We start from the raw sequence: 14,738 nt of genomic DNA, 5'->3' as shown, positions 1-14,738 counted from the left end.
AAATACATCAATACAGGTTGAAAGGTCAAAGATAAGGAGTGTTTTTCTGGGCTCAGGATGATGCTTTGGGGTCACATTCATGAGTACTTGACAGACACCTGACCTGTAGCTCCCTGAGCAGTTTTCTCCACAGCTTCTCCATGCAAAGTAGCATCCCCACATTGCACCGTGCTCTCTGCCAGCAGCCCCATGCAGAACACAAAATTTCCCGTGCACTGTTCTCCTTTGCGCAAACCAGTGCCTTTTGAGCCCTGTGCGCGCTGCTGTCCCACAGCCAGTGCCCCACACCTAGCACACATCTGCACCGCACCTCCCACACCTCCCCTGCTCCCCAGTGCCAGCCCATACAGTCCAGCCCCAGCTCAGGGCTTCGATTACCTTAGCTGCTCCTGGTCGTCCTCTCGTGAAGTGCCCCACACATCACCGAGCAGCCCTCCATCAGCAGCAGAGGACAACAAGGGCAGCCGGTGGGATGCTGAGGCTGGAAAAGAGGGAAGAAAGGCGGAGAGAGGAAGGAAGAAAATAAGGGTGGGGAGAGGACCTTGCGGCTACTGCCATGTGCCAATCTGCTTTAAATCCTGTGTTCTCAAGCTCTTTCTGAACGGGCAGTGGTGATTAAAGTGTTATCTGCAACCAGACTTTCTCTGAAGCTGTGCATTTGGTGTTCAAGCTGTGACTGTATTTGCGATGGGTGTTGAAGGCATTTTGAAATCCTGCAAATTAAACACAGCTGGTAGGGAGAGGAGGTGCTGCATTATAACACGCCTTCAAAATGGGAATCTAAACATGCTTTCCCTCTTCTTCTGATGCAACTCCTTCCAGTTCTGATGCTATGATTTTTATTTCTTACATTTAACATGTTGTATTATGTGTTCATTAGCCAGAACCCAAAGGTTTTTGGAGGCACTCTGAACACTTGGAAGTAAATGTTTATGCACCATTAATAGATGTTTCTGTTTGACATTCCTGTCTCAGAGGAGTTTTTGAATGTGTGTGTGTGTGGGTTGGGTGTTTATCTAGATGACACTAAAGCAAATAAAAGTACTAATTTCCCTGTCCAATGATGATGTGGTTTAATTAATGTACACAAGTACATCTGCTTATGGAGCAGAAGAGTGGAGGTCAACACACAAAGAAAATAAGCCGTTTCCTTCCCACTTCTGTCCCCCAGCTGAACGATACAAAACTGTAACTCAGTCAGCTCCAAGCCAGGCAGTGCGGTAAAAACGTGACGTGCAGCGTGGTGGGAAGGGACGTGGGGGCTGTAGAGGTGAGGGAGGGGATGAGGAATCCCCATTGCTGCTCTTTTGCCTCTTCTCCTATGTGAGAGAAAAGTGCTTATCTTCCTGATCTAAGGTGGCCCGTTTTGATCACAGAGCACACAAAAAGTACTCTCTAATTCCTAGCCCCAGCATGAAGATGCAATGTTTGTCCATATTCATTTTTTTAATCTCATTTTCTGTCAAGCTGATTTATATATATAGGTGTTTGCTACATAGAACAACTTTTTTTTTTTTTTTTTTAATGTGTCATTGATATAACCTACCTTTTGGTATGTTAAAATGTAGGCTCTGTTTAAATGGAATAATTAATTTTCTTTTAAGACTGAAACTCCAATTTTCTGGGCAATAGACATTTATTGGAAAACAAAATTAGACCATCTCATATAAATATCTAACTCTGCAATACTCAATCACAGAGGGATAGACTAGAAATACTTTCTTTATTGTATCCCTCTTTTACTATCTTCCATCCTTTCAGAAGAAGCGAATAGCTTTGTAAGAGCAATATTACTGTAGAAAGAGAATCTCTTGGTCATAAAATCTCTACTAGTTACTTTTGTGGTATCTTTTCAAATGCTATTGAATACATCTCCAAAGTAAGCAATAAAAAGTAAATGCCATGTTTGAAGAGTTAAAGTTAGTTCAGGTAATATGCTTTTAGCTCCAGTCTGGAGATGACACAAATTCCCTTGGAACTGTTAGTGGTATTAGTCATCTGCTGGTTGTTAGAGCATGCACTGGTCAGAAAGTATTCTTTCCAATTTTTTAAAACATTTAAAATATTTTTTTAATATCCATTAAAAGAAATAAAGATTTATCTTCTTTAAAATTTCCACAAAAAATAAAAATCTGATCCATAATTTATTGTATTAAAAAACTCTCCTGGGTTAAATGATCATATTTTAATTTGCTATTTATTATTATTACTCTTAACACTGTCATTGGAAAAAAAGTGGAAAGAATGTTAAAAATCTTCTCTGTTTTGTTTAAGGAACACAACCCAATTAGAACTGATGTAAAATACCAGTTGGATATTTTTTAATTTAAGTATGATTCTACGCCTTTGCAGGTCTATTGATTAAAAAGGAGGAAAGGCATATGATACAGTCTCTTTATTATTACATATTATTTGGTTTTGACATCTAAAATTGATGTCTAGGACTCTTCTAGTCAATTTAATTTTGTGCATTTAAAATAATGATGAAGTTGCTCAGGGTATGTGTAACCATGCAAAATATTAAAAACTGAGTCAGTAACTTTGGTAAGATAGTACTTAAATATTTTAATAATTATAATAAAGAATACAAAAAGCATTCCAATTATTTTAAAAGATCTATAGATTAGAAATATGATATAAAATATGATTAGGAAAATAAATAAAATACAGGAATACATCTTTTAAATGCTATTCCAGCATTAATAAATTTATAAAACTAAGAGATATTTTGAAAGACAGAATCAGGTAATTTAACCCAAAGAGTAATAAGTCAGTTACCCTGAAAATCTGCACTGCTTAGTTGTATTGCTACTTTATTCACACTTCAAAGCCTTCAACAGTAGTTCCATCCTCCTAATGATGGTGGAGAAACTCTGTAGAGCTATTTTCTCATCACATTCAGTAGATCACTAGCAGTACAAATGCGACTCAGTCGAAACTGTGTGCAAATAAATATTTCTAATGCTTGCTGTCTGGTTTTGCTTCTGAGCCACATTACTCTTCACATCCTTTATGACAGCCACTGTATGGCTAGAGTTTCTCTCTGAATTCATTAGATCACATTTTTTTCCTCAGCAGTACCAAAGCATCAGTTGCCCTGATGATCTGTTTCTCTCTAGAGAAATTGTGACAGTTGTTGCAGTGATGGCCCAAGAACCATCTTTATTCCTTTCCTTCCTTTTTAATTCTTCGATATAGAGAAATATGCAAATTTACCTGAGGGCTAGATCCCATTAGAGAACTCCAAGGTGACATTAAGCGGGGAAAAGGGAAGAAATATGATTCTGAAATGTGAAATATGGATGTTTGCTTTTGCTGCTTTATGCCACTGTTGTGTTTTGGTTTTATTTAATTGTATTCTAAAGTATAGGAGCATGTAAGGCACCAGTCAAAATCAAAATCCTGTTAAAAGTTCCTCCCTCAGACACTGTGTGCCTGGCAGTGTCATGACAATTGGATGAGAAAAAGAATTAGAGGAAAAATAAAGTGGCATGATGGGCACTAGCCATGGCTTGTCAAGGTCTGAGGCTTGTTTCTTTTTCTGTTTGGTGGTGTTTAGCTACATCTCCATAGATGAAACACTTCAGAGTCTGGAGGCCCATTCCTTCAACAGCTTGAGTAAAGTCACTCATATGTAAGTACTGTAATTAAATAAATGAATACAGTGATAAAATAAATTTGGGGATGTGTGGAAATAACATTGATATTTGTAATTCTTGTCTCCTTTGTAGCTAAATATTCCTTTTCTCATTTCCCTTCTCCGTAATGTGGAGTCAGTCTCTATTTTAACTTGTACTTTCTTTCCCTACATTGTTTTAGTCCCCTTGCTTTTCTGTATCCTCCCATAGAAGTGTAAGAAAGTGCAATGAAAAATATGTGGGACTACATTATGAACTTGATGGCAAGTTGAAATAAACTGGCAACTAAGAATTCCTTCTGTTAAATTACTGAAGGTAAGTGTAAAACAGTAATATAAGCACCAAAAATAAAATCAGAAGGGCCAAAGCACAGAGCAAAATGACACTAGCTGGAGACTAGTAAAAGGAAGAGTGTTCATCTGGTTATTAAACGGAATGGGAATGTCATGGACGAAAGCTTCTGGGAAGTGTTTTTATACCTTTTTGTTCTGACCAGTCCTCACCAAACGATGCACTGGGGCAGTTACAGAAGTGGTAGGATACCTGCATCCAGGGAGTTTCCATCATTCAGCAGTACCTGAATGTCAAAATGAGGAGGTAATGTATTGACTAAAGCATCATAGAATCCATCCTGCATCTGGTGCTCTTCCATGTTTCCATTATTGGTCCAAATGTGGGAAGGAAAGTGTGCCACTGTCGTAAAGCCCAGATGAGTTGCAGTTTGGCATATTTCAGAGAAGATTTGTGTTTGCAGAGGTTCCATGGGAGAGCACTGTTGGTCATCATGGATCCAGAAAACACTGACAGAGAGGAAAGACTTTTGTGTCCAGAAAGAAAACATGCCGGAGGCAGATAGATATGTCTTTTAAGGTTGTTGCAAGGGGTGGAAGCTACAACCCACTTTCCACACTGATGTTTGACAAAGCAAAAGTAATAATAACCTTAAATGAAATTAGGCAAGATTCACATTAGACTCTAGGAAATGTTTTGATATGGCTGGCATAAGTAAACACTAGAACTGTTTTCCTGGGGAGGTTGCCCAGGATCCAGAGACCTAGTTCAGTCCAAGAACATGCTCCTGTAATATTCCTGAAAGAGTTTCACAGAAAGGGTTTGGTGTGATAACAGTACTTATCTTTGGTTACAATGCCATTCCCTCTTCTGTAGATGGTTTTTCCAGGCCTGTCATCTTCACGTTCCATCTTCCTCTTTCACAGCTGTTGTGTCTTTAGGATTTCTTGTTTAACACAAACGAACAATTAATGAAACATTTACTGCAGCACCTCTATAAGCAATGAATAAAGCATTTAGCACTATGCATTACAAATTCCTCATGTGGTACTTGTTTTGTGGTTCACCTTATTACAAGTTAAAGTTAAAATGCTCTTGGGCCATCGCATTTCATTGCAGGATTTTTTCATGCAATATGCAGTGTAGTATCTTGTCTGGTTTAAATTATATGGATATAAAGTCTTCTTGAGGACGGCGTGAGGTAAAATGGAGCTAGCTGGCTAGATAGCTGTTTTCTATTGTTTCTGTATTATATTCAAAGTGGAGAATGACTAGAAAATTCTCCCTTGGGATCTTAATTCATAACAAAATTGATCTCCTTCAAAGAATAATGTAACATAAGCCTTTGAATACAAAGAACTCCTCCACAAAATGTGTACTTTTAAGAGTGTGACTAGTTTGAAGAAGTGTTGGATGGAGCTCTGGTGTTGCTGTGCCTCCCAAGGCACTCATTCTTGTGATGTGCTCTGTAGCACTGCCTAATTTGCATTACTTTCTACTCTCTGAACACTTGGCAAGGAATATGAGTAGAAGCCTTTTTTCTTGTCCTCTTCCAGTCCCTACTCACCCTGAGAGCACGTTTATATTCCTGCCTGGAAGAACAGCCAGTGCTTTTTTTTCTTGGGGGGGGGGGAGAGCCAAAAATACTACCTAGGACAAGGCACCTGAAGTCTACTCACAAAAATTATAGGCAAACCCCAAACCTTTGCAGATAGCTCATGAAGAAGGGCTACCTCTACCACTCAAAAGTGCTTACCAGGTTTTTAAAATCTATTTGGAAGTAAGGCGCATCTATTATTTAATCAGGGAATATCCAGGCATCTAGCAAATTAGACATATAAGCTGTAAAAGGAAGCAATTTATAAATTTGACCAGTTTTCTGAATTGTTTCCATAACTCCTCTGATTCTTAACACTATCGTTGCTGGGTTTGATTTACTTTCCAAAGAACAGATTATTCAGGGATAAATGTATATGTTGTGCTATGTATTTGTTTAATGTTCTGTACTTTCATAGAATTTTCAAAGTATTATTGCTAAAATAATTCTGGGTAAAGACTATCATAGGGTATTTTAAAGGAGGTTGAAGTTACTCTAATGGTTTTGAAAAGAAGTAATTTCAGAGAGTTTCATTTTCACAGGTTGTTTTTCACGGACTTTTCATAAATTACAGTTTTATGTAAATAATCTTTTTACCCTAATTTAAATTTATACACACAGTTTCATTTTAAAAACATTTGTTTTTAAACATAAGAACTTCTTAGGAGAAAATTTAGTGTTTGTGGAAGGGAGGAACTAATTGCTTTGGTTTGAATCAAGTGTCATGTGAATAGGCATCCTGTGTTCGTCATCATCCCTGTCTGCCAAGCCTGTTCAGCTTTGATCCGTTTTCTTGGTCCATATTCAGTTCATGTGCCTCTGTCCTGACTTTCTGTTCCTTCCAGACCTCAGCAGTTTTTAAGTGTAGGTTGTATTTTTATGAACCTATGCCTGTCAAGTGCTGAGCAACTTCTGCAAACCAAGTATACTGATCACCTGCTGTATTTCAATGGGCCAGATCTCATTTTGGTTGCAATTAATGGCAAAATTAGCGTTCTATGAAGATGAAAATCAGGGCCAAGACTTTGTGGTTTGTTTGGGGTTTTTTCCCAATTGTGGTAAATTTGTCTCACAATGTTTTTTTGTTCCTTCTTTTTGTCTTTAGCATTTTTAAGTACATCTGTGAGACAAACTTCACGTGTTTACAAATTCAGAACTATGTCTCTGATACAATGGCATAAGTATTTATTTTATCTAGATATAATTGTGAAAGTGTCTGATTAGTAGTCAAGGTCTCTGTGTAGTTATCTTACTAGTAGAGCTGCAGCTCAGTAGCATTACACTAAATAAAAAGCTTTCGTAATTAGGTTATTGTTTCTCTGGAAAACATTTCTATGGAAGGAACCCCAGAAAAATTCACTCTTTCTTTTCCCCTTCTCTGTGTCTCTGCTCACTCTCCTCTGATCTCTGCCTACTCCCTTCTCCTCACTCCAAAAGCTCTCTCCTCTTATACAACCACATGAAAAGCCCTCTCAGCATTTGGGAACAGGGCCAAAGGTTATGGTTCAAGTGGCTTGCCCTCGTATATGCAACATCATTTGGAGAGCTGGTGGGGGACTGCTCTCCATCTCTGCGGTGAGCTGAAGCCAAGGGCTGGGACAGCTCCACCAGCCTCTGGGCCAGGGCTGCACTTCTCTTCTTGGACAGCTTGTGGAGCCAGCTCATGGCATACGGCACTGCAGAAAGGAGAGGTGATTTGATGGAAATATCTGGAGAGGAACACTGAAAAGATTTGAGGGGACTGCTGCATACCTGCAGTGGATTTCAGGGCACTGGGACAAGTGCTGTGCAGAAAAATCTTGTTAAAAGCTGCAGTCTGGAGACAGGGAATAGACTATAGGGAGCCCGAGCCAGTTTTCTGGTGCTGACGGTGCAAAGGCTTGACAGGTGCATGCAGATGAAATAACGTGGGTAGTTTGGCTGTATGGGGAGAATAAAACATGGAAGTATACATAGAAGTGAGAGAAGCCAAGGAAGCTACAGAGAAAGTAAGTCTAAGCAGGTAGAGAGGGGTCCCAAGTTATTACAAGAAAAAAAAGGGCTGATTTAAAGCATTTCAGAACTGCTGACCTGGATATCCTTAGTCTTCATAGGTATCTCAGCATAACGTGATTATATTAAGACTCTATGGCCAGATTTGGAATTTTTCAATTCTGGTCTTGAACAAATTTGAACAAATTCAAGGATGTGTCAATACTGCAAGGCAGGTATGAAAGGCATGTCTGGTAAATGAAATTTAGAAGCCACTTAAATATGTAAATATATATGCTTTTTTTTTAACATTACTAAATTCATATAGGATGTAAAGTAGCTTATTAACCTTTCTAGACATTATCTGGTGAACTTATATCTCATTAATTAATTCACTAGGCTAATAGTTGAATAGTTATTATTATTAGTTTCATTTCTAGTTTCATTTGGATTTGGAACTAAATATTTGTATCTTCATAACTGGACATAAGTTCATAATTATTTGTAAGTCTTGACATAGGACTTTATATCATCAACTGCCTGTCTGCATATCTGTTCTTGAAGTGTTAAAATTTTTTAAGTATTTTCTTTAAAACGCAAAACTGAGTTGCTGTACATGGACAGTCAAGTGGTGGTTTGATTGTGAACCTAGTACACTTTTAATTACTTGTCTGAGTGCCAGAAATAAAATTTAAAACCTTGATTGTCTTTAGAGCACAAATAAGCCAATTCTTAAGTGTTTTATGTACTTTTAAAAATAAAGCAGAAGCTGAATAGTTTGTAAGGTAACTTTGAATAATTTTGTAAATACTCCACAAATAATTCTGTTATCTTGTGTGTACATAGCAGCATCCTTCTTTCTTATGAGTATCTCTACGTAATTTTAGTTAGGACTGCAAAGTGAAATGTTTGTTCAGGGCACTTTTTGCCTCTCTGCGTCAATGGTCAAAAAAGATGCCTATTAACCATCTTAGGTTTGTTGGGGTTTTTCTATATCTTTAACGAACTTCATTCCCAGAAGGACTTGGAATTGTTATATTGCTGTTGAATGCAGAATTTAAGCATTGTATGCTAAGATTGTGTTGTATTTATAGAGTGTGTCAAAGTTCCATTTCAGAAGTCACTTAAAATCAGCTCTCATAGACACTGAGATACCTGGGAACTAGCCTACTAGACATTTTAAAATATACTCTTTGGTTTTATCTGTATTTTAGGCAGCTAATACTACTAATAGTTTTCCTAGAGCTGCTTTTCAAAGGAACCTTAACTTTCTAAGTCAGTGGGTTTCCATCTCGTGAATTCACCAATTCAGAAAAGCTTACTGATAAACATGCAACCCCTGTCTCGTGAATCTACCGATAATCTACTTGCTTTTCTTAGTTTTTTGGATCGTTTGGAAGTACTCCTTATACCACAGCAGTCTTTTGATTATGATTCGAAAATTACTATCAGATAACATTTAGGCACCTTTGAGTATATTACTCATGACTGACTAATGTAAAAGAAATTGTGAAGTCCAGTTTCTGTATTACTATCCTGTTAACTGATGAGATCAGAACTATTCAAATATCTTTTCTCCTTACGGGCTTAACTTCACAGGCTCCCATATTGATGGAGCTATAGATATCCTTTAAATCTGTGATTTCAGGGGGGGAATCCTTCCAGTACTCTGAGATTAATGATGTTTGAGTGTGCAAAACAAGGACAGCAGCACAGTTCATGAATGGAACTGAATTTGAAGATCTTTCTCTTTTTCATGCATATGATATGAGAGGCCACATATTCAGCCAGTCAAGTGCAAGAGGCATATTTGACTGGACTAGAAATAGGAAAAAATGAATTTTTTCTCCTGATTTTTTTTCTTAAGCATAGCGTTCACTTTCATGAAATCACCTTTTACCTTTTTATACCTCTCCCATCCTCATTCTCATTTATATTTTCTAGAGATATCTAAGTAACTGGCTGTCTCCTGTTGATTTCTGTAGTGCTTACCACAATGATCCCTTTTCTTCCTTTTGGGCTTTAAGAAACCCCTGCAATACAGAGTGTTGGATGAAATGCAAATATAAATACAGTATATATTAAAGTATACTTCTTTCCTAATCCCAGCATTACCAGTTCAAGGAAATTGAACAGCAGGGACATAAACCTTTCCCCAACATTCAAGTAAATCATATTGATTTCCTCACTCACATTATTTAAGATTTTCTCTGATTACTGTGCCAACTGTCTCATCTGGCAGTTTTAAGTCTTTTATTCCCAGATTAATTAGTTTTTAATTTCCCTTTGTTAAACAGCACATGCCCTCTCATGGCCCAATTACTTAATAAATCAAAATCTGATTGAGTCTCATTGCATTATTGTGCTTCCAATTTTAGTACCATCTGTAGATTTTGAATTCTTACCTTCAGTACCCTCATCCAAGTCATTTACGCAGAATACTATGAATAGCAACAAGCCAAAACCCGATAACTCTATGGTACTCCAATGCATTAACCATTTCCAGGGTGAAGGTTGATCTGAAGACTCTCTTTCTTGAAATATGTTTGGTCCACAACAAAGGAATATCTGGCCAGAAAGCTCATGAGTCCAGCATTTTAAATGTAGTAAGTGATGGAAAAAACATGTCAGTTTGCTCAGCTGGAGCAAATTCCACTGTTGGGAGTGTGATAGTTACATAACTAATAAAATGATATGAGAGAAGCAAGAGACTGACACTGAGAAGATTTCTTGTAAATACAGAAACAGTACTGTTCAAAGTAGCTAACAGACATGAAGAATATATGAATACAGCACTGTAACAGCAGTAGTATAGCTATTAATTACATCAGTTTAACATGCAAGTAAAAGGTAAATCCTTGTCTCCCTGCAATGCTGGAGTAAACAAAGTAAAAACTGAAGACTTGAAAGGTGGAGCAGAACCGTTTTGTCAGTACAACAGTATATAGAGAGGCTGAAGTCTTGGTATCTGTACCTACATACTGATTTAGCTACTGTCTTATGTCTCTTTTCCCACTTTTATTTCTCAGACAACTTGGCTGTGTTGATTTTATCCCGTAGAAATGATTCCAGTGGCAGAGGTATCCTTAAAACCCAGCTTCCTGATACCTAGCCATCTCCAGGACCACATCTGTCCAGATGATAACTCATGGGTGTAAGATTGCTCAGAATACATAGTGGTCTTGAGCTAGTGTTGTCAGTACAAAAGCTCATTGCAGGAATTAAGTGCCTGAAATTTCATTTTAACATGGCTGATTTCTGTTGTTATAAATAATCAAATATTATTAATCAATGTGGCAATGTTCCTCCCTTTTTTACAGTGAAATTCGAAATCTTAGAAACTTGGATTACATAGATCCAGATGCCTTTAAGAACCTCCCACTTTTGAAATACCTGTAAGTATTTCGTACCTGTTAACAAGTTGGCATTTAAGCCTCCCAGATGACTCTCCACACTATAGCAGTTTTGTTTCTTTGCGTTTCATTTTGGAACTGATTGCAATGGTTTTCCCTATTGCTTTGTATTAATAACAGAAAGCCAGTTAGGGAAGGGGTTGGGACTTTAATTACTTTTGCAAGAAAGGAAAACATGTTCACAAATTCATCAGTAATTTTGCCATTTTTCTTATCCATTAAATGTCTGGAATACACTTACGTTTCCTTGGCAAAATTCCACAGCTAGCTTTCTTCTTATGATCAGTGCTGTCTTACTATATTTTTTTGTAGGGAATAGTGGGAAGAAGGGACACAATAGAAACATATGCATCTTTTATATTTACTAGGTATTTACACAGGGTTTTAAAGCATACCTGTCTGCTAAATGTGACACCCATCTATAGACACCTGATTTCATATCACCTCTATGGCAGAAAGAAGTCTTGAAGAATGCTTTGTATTTCCATGAAGTTTCTAAAGAGCAGCACAGAGTGAGCAAACCATGAAATTCTAAAATTATAGCATAGGAAAGAGAGATGAGAAAGAGAATAACTTGATTTTGAGTAATGTTTGGAAGACTCTAGAAAGGACTTGCTGGGTGGGGGGAAGAGTAGCAGTGAGGAGGAAGGATTTTTCCAGATTTTTCCCGTAGGTCTGAAAGCAATAAAAAGAAAGTAGTCAAAACAATTTCATTTGAGGACAATAGTTTTAAAAATTGAGAACTATATTTTCTTAAGTTATTTCCACTCTACAGTAGTTCAGAAATAAGGGACTTTAATTATATTCATATTTGAAGACAGTTTCCCTTTTTAGAGCTATTTGAACAGCTCTTAGCCTCAATGAAAGACAGAGGATTTGGGGGTCTAGACCATTGTCTGAAGCAGCCTTAATCTCTCAAGTGAATCCAGAGTCATAATTTTTTTTCTCCATATCCACCTCACAAGCTACTTCCCTCTGCAGATCTCCTTAGCTGTCTTATTATTCTGTGTTCCCATTTTTTAGATTCTATAATTTATCATAAATCTGGTATTTTGATTTTTTTAAATTGTTCTTGCATCTTTATATTTTGGTCAGTTGCTTATAAATGAATTGATTGACAACAAAGACGATGAAATAACCATCCTGCACCTATTGAATGCTTTAAATACATTGATTGTTGTTCAGTGATCCAGTACATGTAATTCTTTCTGTTTCTTCTCCCTTTCAGTGGTATTTTTAATACAGGACTCAAAGCATTTCCAGACCTCACCAAAATCTACTCATCTGATGTGAACTTTTTACTGTAAGTATCTGTCCTCACAGCTGGTTAGAATACTGCCATCCTCAGATCTCAAGAAAACCTATAGTGAAGGTTTCTGTGTTGGAGAAAAAATAAAAAATAAGTCTGACAAAGCACTTTTCCTCAAGCTATATTTCAATGTTCATTAGTACCAAGTCTGGAAAATGCCAGTCACCTAGTGTTATACATTTGACCTGGATGAGAGACATGGACACACAAGCGCATTTCTCTGGAATTAACCAAAGCACACGACACACAACTTCTACAGGCCTTCTTTTATTTTGTTTTTGTAATGGCTGTGCAATACCTGAGTTAGTCCAAAGTCAGGTTAGTGTGACACACAGGTCCTGATCTGACATATACAGCCTGCTAGCATGAAGTCATCCTGTCATCATTAACAAATTTGTGCTGCCGTGTTGATCTCATATTACACATTTTCTGGTAATACTCTTCATTGGGTTCCTATATTGTTGAATCATAACCTTGGCTATCTGCCTTATTTCTTCTGACCCCACCCTGAGCACAGAAACCTCAAGAGCATGAGAACTAGAAAATCTTGAGAGCAACTGTTTATCACTACACCTTAAAAAGCTCAGTGTCGGCTGAGCTCACATTTTTAAGAAGATTTTGGTGAAGACATTTTATCCAAAATATGTTGCTTCATACAATTAATATTTTAATAAAGAAAACAGAAAAGGAACTTAAAAAGCAAATCACTAAAGCTGAGAAATAAAGTAGAGCTTTTAAGTCTGTAGAGCACCTTTGTTTCATGACAGCCTTAGTAGTGAGGTCAGCTGAGGCTGGTACAGCATGTCTATAATAAAGAGGACTACTCATCTCCCTTTTGTCACTCACTCCTTTTCATAGTACTTGAATGAGATGATACTTGTGGTTTTAGATTGACAGCATAAGCTTCTATGAACACACAGTTTGTCTAAATACCCTTGCCCAACCTTACCTGTAGAGTCACATTTCAAGTACAAGTCTATAGTCCCACTGAAGGACCAAAACCCCAGGACTGACAGTTGCCTACTTTTAAGCTAGACTTCCTAGGTGGAGCCATCTGTCATTAACTACAGTCCTCAGATGGAACAAATTTTCCTACTAGCAAGCTTTGTTAATTTAGTTGGGCTTGTTCACATGAGGCACTCCTACATAACACTAAGACCTTCCTTTCTCATACCTTAAAACCCATTTACTTTAACTGATTTAGAGACACCACCTTCCCCCCCCCCTTTTTTTTTAATATGGCTTGAAGCAAATTGCAGAACAATTTCTTGGAGAAAGAAAATGGGAACACAAATGGGGGCAGAGGGATCTCCCGCTATTATCCTTAAAGGTATTTCAGAAACAAAGATTCCTGCTATAAAAAAAAAGCAGGTGTTTCTTCGTATTCAGAAAGCAAAGATGATTGATACCTATCTTTGTGCCTTAACCCACAGTTTAAATTCAAATTCTGGGTTGTAATCAAGCTAAGGGGGAAGAGCAGCTCAGGTGAAGACTTGCAGGCTGACAGAAGGTAAAAGTATCTTGGTCAGTAAGTCCTAGAGAGGACTTCACAATCTTGTAGCAGCGTTCAGCTGGAAGAGGTTTGGCTGCTGGATGGGCTAGGTAAAAGACTATTAAAAATGAGAGGTGTTATGCTAGGAGGTGACTTGCTCAGACATGATTGATGGTCTACCCCAGGCATTGTTTCAGTGCTGCTAAGGGGCATTCTTAGTCAAGAGTGGTCAGTCCCCATGGCATTCACGGCCTGCAATTGGCAAGACAAACCTCAGAGCAATGTAGAAGTGCTGGTTGTTTTGCTAAAGAGTCTAGACCTGTAGTGAGCAATAAAACCTTCCCTCCCAAGGATCTTCTGAGACTAGAGGTAAGCCTTTTGATAACTCACACTCCATAACCTGGAGATGTTATGTTTGCTGTAGGCCTCTGACATTGAATCCTGAATCAGCCCTTTGTTCCTACCAGCTTTTTCCTCTCTCCTTTCTCCATTTTAGAAATAGTAAATCTCTCTAGTTTTTCTTTGTCCCTTTTGTCACAACAGAATTTTGGTCTGAAGATACATGGTATTTATTAAGACTGCAGCATGGGAGTAAAAAAGTATTTAAGATATGACAGACAGTGAAACACTCATTTGGACAAGAGTTAAGAAGAATCATTAGGTTAGATCACATAATAAATTATGTCACTTGTGCTAGATGCAGTTCTGTAAAGTGAAATGCCTCTGTCCTGAACGTTGCATTATCTGATATCTTATCTGAGCTTAGCTAGAGAGCAGAATCTCATCTCTAAAGTCACTTGGCTGGCTCAGCTGACACTGCAGCACTATTTACTTTGCTAATTCTCCAGCTTATGAGGTAAGGGAGCTGTGTGTGCTGTTAACCATTATAATCACGCAGGCTGGCACACCTCACCAGGACTATAAACCCCATCTACTTCACATCCACTTCCTGGATGCTGGAACATGCTCAATACTTAATCATCCCACAGGTATCTTCTGGACTTAGATATAACTAAACAAGTTATTC

General features: G+C 37.8%; 1 protein-coding gene across 3 annotated transcripts in view; it reads left to right on the top strand.

Moving 5' to 3' along the window:
- Positions 1 to 14,738, top strand: part of TSHR (thyroid stimulating hormone receptor) — a 71,472-nt gene that overhangs the window by 31,560 nt on the left and 25,174 nt on the right. For 2 of the 3 annotated variants that reach the window (XM_075753065.1, XM_075753064.1), the window contains 2 exons: positions 10,818 to 10,892; positions 12,139 to 12,213. In XM_075753065.1, coding sequence (XP_075609180.1) covers positions 10,818 to 10,892; positions 12,139 to 12,213 — 150 coding nt within the window. Of the gene's footprint in view, positions 1 to 3,559; positions 3,635 to 10,817; positions 10,893 to 12,138; positions 12,214 to 14,738 lie in introns of all 3 variants that reach the window. The other variant, XM_075753062.1, reaches the window with a different exon arrangement.

Source organism: Balearica regulorum, chromosome 5 (genome assembly GCF_011004875.1).
Source record: "Balearica regulorum gibbericeps isolate bBalReg1 chromosome 5, bBalReg1.pri, whole genome shotgun sequence".
Taxonomy (NCBI): Eukaryota; Metazoa; Chordata; class Aves; order Gruiformes; family Gruidae; genus Balearica; species Balearica regulorum.
This window is presented reverse-complemented; position numbering and strand designations above follow the sequence as displayed.